Source organism: Oratosquilla oratoria, chromosome 15 (genome assembly GCF_046742065.1).
Source record: "Oratosquilla oratoria isolate Oo_2021 chromosome 15, ASM4674206v1, whole genome shotgun sequence".
In the NCBI taxonomy this organism is placed as follows: domain Eukaryota; kingdom Metazoa; phylum Arthropoda; class Malacostraca; order Stomatopoda; family Squillidae; genus Oratosquilla; species Oratosquilla oratoria.
Genome location: NC_134791.1, coordinates 52,244,310 through 52,252,343, shown reverse-complemented (window position 1 = coordinate 52,252,343; position 8,034 = coordinate 52,244,310). Strand labels below are relative to the sequence as shown.

At 41.2% G+C, this 8,034-nt stretch overlaps 1 protein-coding gene across 1 annotated transcript; it reads right to left on the bottom strand.

Moving 5' to 3' along the window:
- Positions 1–3,199: 3,199 nt before the first annotated feature.
- On the bottom strand, positions 3,200–3,622 carry LOC143033168 (uncharacterized). Its single transcript, XM_076198364.1, has one exon. It carries the CDS (start codon positions 3,620–3,622, stop codon positions 3,200–3,202), a length of 423 nt encoding a protein of 140 aa, XP_076054479.1.
- Between the last annotated feature and the right edge of the window lie 4,412 nt (positions 3,623–8,034).

Here is an 8,034-nt window from a genome sequence, read left to right as displayed (position 1 = left end):
TCTTTGCACTCCCTCCTTTTTCTCTCTTTTCTTCCAGATTCTCTTTTTCATATTTTTTCAGTCCCAATTTTCTTCCTCCTCCTTACCCTTCTCTTTTTTCACCTGTTGTTCCATCTATTTCTCTTCCCTCTCCCTTTTCTTTCTTCATCCTTTCCTTTCTACTTCTCCCTCTCTTCTCTTTTCTAGTTTTCTTCTTCCTTCTCCTCCTTCTCTTCGTTCTCCTCACCCTACCTCCTCCGCTTCCGTGCCTTTGTAAATTCTTTCTTTCATGTTACTTCTATCACCACCGTGTTTATCTTTTATCTCTGTTTCTTATTCCTCGCTGTCTCTGCTCCTACGTCGATCTCCCTCCCTGCCCTCTCCTGCTCGTTAGCGTCCTTTCCTCAAGTACTTGTGTTACTTCTTTTCTTTTGTCCTTTCTTCCTAATAGTTTTCATCCGCTTACACGGGGCAGACAGCGTAATACTCCTGTGAGATTTTTTTTGTTTTTTTTTTCAAAACTTCCATTTCTATCTTTTTTCCGTCATTCTCTTCCCTTCTTTGATCATTCTTTCGTTACGCTCTTGCTGTTCTATTCAGTCGAGAGGGACCTTCCTCTGCATCGAATTGATTAAAGCCGTTTTGAATCTATTTCGATCGATGTCTTTAGTGTTGCATTGCAGCACGTAGTTTTTTTTTTTTTTTTTTTTTGTGAGAAACGCCATACAGGTCTACGAGCTAAATGTCGATTAGAGGTGATGTCATGACGGAGGTGGGAAAGGGAAGGGTGAAAGGGAGTAAACGGAAGGGGGAAGTGGGAGGTGAGAGGGAAGGGTGGCGGTGGGTATATAACTCGGTCTGAAGGTAGTTTCGGGCAGTAACAAATATATTCATGTCGAAGCATTCGTCCCTCACGTGAATATCATTCCCTTCACTACCAAAGGGGTAGTAAACGGTGAATGAATACCCGTTACAATGGGTATGAAATCCACTCCTACCCATTTCATCCTCATGTACTCCACTCCCATTTACTTCCTCCCTCTCTCTTATCTTAGCTCCTCCTGAATGACGGGTTAGTCCTGCATCTCACCCTCTGCCCTGGGTCAGACGCAATATAGCAAGACACATCACATCCACAGAAAGGCCACTTCATTTAATCGGTGACCCCCCTTCTCAGTTCTTTCGTGCAGAAAAAGAGAAAATGGGGATAAATCCCCTAAGGCTTCGTCAAAATGTCATTCATACCTACTCCCTCAACCCATCCTCTACCCACTCCTTTACATGTATCACATCACGCACACACAACCATTCTCCATTCAGCCCTATCTTCTTTCTTCTCCCTTCCTTCCTCGACAGACATTCCTCTCTTTCATAATACTCCTTTACCCCGTCCATCCATTTCATCCTCAGTCGCCCCTCCTTCTCACTCCCCCCACCTCTACCTTCCACATCTCTTTTACTAATCTTTCTTCATTCATTCTTTTCACATACTCTTTCATCAACCCTATTTTCCAACTCCCTTTCCACCCCCGCTCTCCTCCTCACCTCCTCGTTTCTCACTCTATCAAGCCTAGTAACCCTTCTCATACTTCTCATGCATTTTATCTCAAACACATTAAAACTCCTCCTCTATTTCTTTCATATATTTCATGTTTCTTCCCTCATAGAGTGCTGTTGGCACAATCATTCTTTCATGTAATCTCCTCAATGGATTCATTCCTAAATGTCTATTTCTCTTACTCCCTTCAATGCTAAAAGGGGTTTAATTGCTTCTATCAATCTACATTTCATCTCCACCCCCACTTCTCCCTTTCCTGCCACGTTCGCCCCCAAATATCTAAAGCTATCCACATCCTCCAGTCTCTCCCTTAATACTCACTTCCAATTTGCTCCCACATTCTCTCCTTTTACATCTTATCACCTTACTTTTACCCACATTTATCTACAACTTCCTTATATCGCACACCTTCCCAAACTCTTACTAAGTTTCTTATTCCTCCTCTGATCCTGCCATAAGCGCAGTGTCGTCAGTAAACAACGACTGACATATCTTTTATTTTTCTCAAATTTCTTTTACCATTTCCAATCTTCGGTCCATTACACTTAAATTTACCTCTCGCACCACCCTATTCATGTATATATTTAACAGCCAAGGCAACATAACACATCACTGACGTAGTCCCATCTTCACCTCAAATCACTCGCTCTCTCCATTTCTAATTCTAACAGAGGCGCTACTACTCTCGTAAAAACTCTTTACTCTACTTAACAGCTTTCCTCTTATCCAATATACCTGCAATACCTCCCACAGTGTTTTCCTGTCTACCATGTCATAAGCCTTTTCCAAATCAATTAATGCTAAAGAAATACCCTTACCCTGTCCTAAAGCTTTCTTACATGTCTGTCTGATCCACGCAATCCCTACCTGTCCCAAACCCACACTTTTCCTCACCAATTACTCCCCCTGTTTCTCTCTTAATCCTCTCAATCAAAACCCTTCTATAAGCCTTCACAACTACTCTCAAGAAACTGATCCTCTGACACTACTACACTTACAAAAAACATATAGAACATTAGGAGAGACAGGGGATTCGGACAGTCACTCAGGAGACAGGATCTGAAGCTCCGCCCACTGGGTCAACGGTGAACCAAAGCCTGTGATCTATATACTTAGAAGTAGGAATTATGAATTGGTCAAGATTTTGTTTGCTCATGGTAGGATTTTGTCCTTTAATGTAAAGTGCTTCTAGGATGAGAAGGCGCCTGTAGTTCAATTCCTTTTGTAGATGGTGGTTCCTTCTTCCTGATCCTTCCTTGTGACTGGGGATTGATGTATGTCAATGTGGTGTTGCTAAATGGCTCTAGACAGTTCTGTCGTAGTCGATCCTATGTACTTTTCATTAAGGGTTTCACAGTTCCCTTTTTTACATGTGTATTTGTACACAAGGTGGCTACGTTGGAATACTGGGGTTCGCTGGCTTGGGCTATTCTTAAGGAGGAGGTGGGACGTTTTCCTATTCTGGTACCAAATGTTCAGGTGGATTTTGTCGTCACTGTTGGAGGGTCTGACGTTTTTGTCGATGATCTCCCTGATGGCGTCCTCGTCTGCTCTTCATTGGGAGGACATAGTGTTCTAGTAAGATATTGTGATCTTTTGTCCTATTTGAATATTGTCGGTCGGGGGTCTGTACCATCTGTCCAGGTGTATGTTGATGACATTTTATACCTCTTTGTTTGCGAAACCATTGTTGACCAGGACTTGTGTAATCCTGTCAAGTTCGGCGTGGGTACGGTTCCAATCACTGCAGTGCGACAGGGTTCTTCTGACGTAAGCACCTATGGTGGACTTACGGTATCGCGATGGGCATCCATTGTTCCCGTTTAGGCAAAGACCAGGGCTGGATGGTTTGGAGTAGTCTCCGGTCTTAAAACCTTGAGGACTGGCTTCAATCTTAACGTCTAGGAAAGGAAGTTTTCCATTGATGCTGTTCTCTGTTGTAAAATTTAGGCCAGAAACATGTTGTAAGGTAGCCTTTAAGTCTTCTAATTCCCTTTGGTCCCTTACGAGGACGAAAATATCGTCCACGTATCGAGTATATATAGGAGGCTTACGGGTGGTGCTGAAAACCTCTCTCTCCACCATGACCATGAAAAAAGTTAGCAAAGAGGACACCTAGAGGTGAACCCATCGCAACACCGTCAATTTGTCTGTAAAGTTGTCCCCTGAGGCAGTAGAAAGGGGTCTCTTTGGTGCAGATTTCCAGTGATTGACGTAATAGATTTTTTTTCTTATCTTTGCGTCATCCTCCTTCTCTTTTTTCTCTAGGTTCTCCTTTTGTCCACCTTCCAATCCTCCTCCCGTCTCTTCTATCTACTCCTCCCGTTGCGCGTCCTTCTTTCCCCATCTGGCTTCGTACCTCCTCTTCTTTCCCCTTCTCCATTTTTCGTCCTCCTACCTTTTCTCTCTTCTCCTTAATCACCTCTTCCTCTCTCTTTTCAGCCTCCTCCTCCTCTTTCTCCCACATGTCTTCCTGCTCCTCATATTTCTTACCACTACTACTCCTTTTCCTTCTTCTTCTTCTTCTATTTGTCTTCCTCTATTTGCTCTTCAATCTTCATCCCTCCTACACCACTTCTTTTCCTTTTTATTCAACATGCTCTCTTATTTCTCCTTCCCTTACTACTTCATGTTTTCCATATCTATTGCTTCTGCTTCTCAGGCTAAAAAATTAGGAAATTATGATGAGCTCATAACATTAGTGAAATGAGAATGATAACTATTTAACCTTAAAGATACATTTGTTGCTAAGTTGATTAGTATTTTCCTACCAAGCTGTAACTGAATAAAATACCAACATTCAACATTAATGAAATTATTGTAACAGAAATTATAATAACTATTCAACCTTAAAAATACATTTGTTGCTAAGTGGATTAGTATTTTACTACCAAGTTGTAACTGAACAAAATACCAACATTCAACAATAATGAAATGATTGTAACAGAAATTATAATAACGATGATATTGATGTTAGTAAGATTATGTTAACTCTGTTAAAACCACTCCAATCGGCCGCAAGTAAGCAGCGACTTCAAGTTTGCATTCACGAAATCTAACAGTCCCCGAATGAATTTGCACTATGCCAACTTGTTCTTCACTGCGGATTTTATGGAATTTGTTCCAGCTTAAGAACGAGCAATGTTTTCAAGTGAACGTCCCCCAATTACAGAAGCAGACGTCTTAAGGGCCATTTACAGGGCAAACTGTGGGACAAACCCGGTTTGTCAGACAAGTTTTTTGAAGTGATGTTTGACCGTGTGAATGGGGTATTTGGTCGTCAAACACGTTTGTCGAACGTGTCTGACAACCAAATACTTTATTCACACGGTCAAACATCACTTCAAACACTTGTTTTGACAAACCGAGTTTGTCAAACCGTTTGGCCGTCTAAATGCCCCTTTACAGGAGGACACTGGGTGGAGTTTGTGCATATGCTGGTGACCAGCGTTGCTTGGTGATGAGATCTGGAGTCTTAAGATGTCCTTCACGAAAAACTCAACGAGGAGGCTGTAGGAATGGGTTAATCTAGCCTGTGAGGCTAAGTATGTTGTAAATGGTATGCTTAATGGGGGCCAACTCCGGCTTCAAGGAACACAATAGATTGAATTCTCTTCCGGAGTTGGCCTCAGAAACTACATAAATCGCTTTCCTTATCCTATCTAATATCCATGAACCATTTTACTATATACAGGGAGATTGGTGCATAGTGCACTTATTTTTTCTGCTCATGAATCTAGCTTTTGCCTCCCGCGGGGCCTTTGAATACTTTATTCAACACCTACCGCTGGCCGGTGACAGTTTAATCGATGGTGGTCATGTGTTGGGCTTCCTGAGGTAAGCGGCAAACCTCGCTTGCTCGTAACTCGCCTTTCATCAGTGTACAGTTGGCCTCACTTATAAGTACTGGTATTCAGCATCTTCTATGAAAATGTAGCAAGAGTTATTTGTGTTAAGCATTTATGATATGAAATAGGTCATGTGATCATTCATGCTGTAAATAGACCACCTAAATTTATAAGGAAACATTCACAAGACAGCATCAAATCAGTTTGATTATGTCGATAGTAATGTGAATCATTAAATATGTATAATGTTTATTTAGAAAACACGTAGTTAGATATATTGAATATGTGTAAATCTATGTCATATCCTCATGGTTAATATGAGAAATTACTCAATCCCTTTGCTACGATAACATCCTTTCAAGTTGCTAGAATTGTAGATCTAAATCACCTTGAACATAGATTCCTTCGTCTGAACAAAATAGTGATCCTGTGGAGGTCAGAAAATCTACATAAACCGTCAACAACAGCAGTATAATGATTAATCGAGATGATTTTGACACTTCCTCTGAATCGTTGGCTCCCTTCAGTTAAATGAAGTTGCACAAGTTGTCAATAATAGTAAAAGGTGTTGTGTGCTGATCACGAAGAGCGAGAGGACCATCGTTAACACTCCGACTATCGAATTGAAGCGCCTGTCACTGGGGAGGGTTAGGCGTAACGTGGTGTCACCATATTAAAAAGTTCGAGAATCTTGTTCATAACTGTATTGCCGAAATAAAAACAAGGCCTTAAATGTCAAGAAAACCTGTGGGTCGTCGTAGGATGTCCATTGTATATTTTTGGCTTTTGATGGTAGTATGTTGAAAAATCGATAAATATGATGGAATCCGCTACGAAAGAATTCTACTTTCCTTTCATTTTCAAACACTGTAGAATGAAGGAACACACACACACACACACACACACACACACACACACACACACACACACACACACACACACACACACACACACACACACACACACACACACACACACACACACACACACACACACACACACACACACACATACATACATACATTTATACATACGCACATACACACACACGCGCGCGCGCACACACAGACATACATTCACACAGAAACACAAACACACACACACACACACACACACACAAACACACACACACACACACACACACACACACACACACACACACACACACACACACACACGCACACACACACACACACACACACACACACACACACACATATATATATAGGCATATATATATGCATATCTATATATAAACACATATATATATATATATATATATATATATATATATATATATATAGTTATACTCACTGGTTACCAACGTCGTTTTCTCCTGTCAATCCCCCGAACCACGACTATTCAAAGGCTTTCTTAAGCAACCTACCAACCCCCCCCTCATCCAAGTCAACAGCTTGCTACCAGCTTCAATGGATTGTTGGTTCGATCCTGTTTCAAGCCGGACTCGAAGCTGGCGAGGTCACGTCATAGCTCCACCCACTTCGACCCACTACTTGAAGGCGATCACCCTCATTGGAACCCAGACTCGCTCCCCGAGAATCGCTCCAAATATTCAAGACAAGTGGCTTCTTTAAGGTCTGTATACGCTCAGTTCCAGCCTGTTTCACGAGCCGTCCATCCACAGGCCTTCTCTCCCAGGAAAAGCCTCGTTCCGTCTTCAACTAGTCTAAGAAACCAATCTTGTACTTGGTAGAAGTGGAACCCCCGCTTTTCTATTTGCCTTTCTTGTTATGTATTTACTGTGTATTTGGGAACATTTCCCTTGTGTTTACCTTATTTTTTGTATATGTTTTTGTTCCATTGTATCTCTTTATATAATATGTGTCATCCCTCGGAATACATTTAAATGTATCGGTGATGATGACTTGCATTTACGGTTGTTGAAATTTAATCCGAGAGCCACTACGAACGTACTTTGTTGCGCCTGCTTCGTGCCTTCGTAAACTATCAGTTTACACCCCTTATAGACCAGCCTGCTACTCCCGAATCCTGGAGTACTTCGGCACATTTTAAGCAAGCCCGTAACAATGTATGTATCAGAGGGGGACTATGTCGTGACACATAGGTAAGATGAACAAATCACATTGTCGGGGAAAGTAAACGGATAAAGAATAGAATTAACTGTATAATTCGACAACTATTTGTGGTCCTCTTCCTTCAGCAGATAATTGCATGGTGTACAAGTAAGAGTTGCATAGTGGATACAAACGGATACAAAGGAAACATGAGAAGGTGGCTCTACCTTGGTAACGATTGCTGTCTTCCAGGCCATCTACATTGGGTAAAAGTTTTTTAATTGCTAATTTTGTTAAACAATTTGATGGCCATTGTCCTTTTGATGTATTATAATTTGGGTAACTTTTAATTAATGAAGACTCGATTATCTTACTCCGGAAACTGATTTCTGCTTTGTTCCAATTTATGCGATGTTTTTTTATGGTATGTAGAAATACGGCAGAATTTTCTTGTGCCTATTTCATGGAGTTCTTATGTTCTTTAATTCTTGTTTTGAGGTCTCTTCCCGTTTGGCCCCAATAAACTTAATCACAATCTCTACAAGTTATTATGTAAACTCCTTGGCTGTCATCCGTCTTAACTCTATGATGGACATTTACCACTTTACTGAAT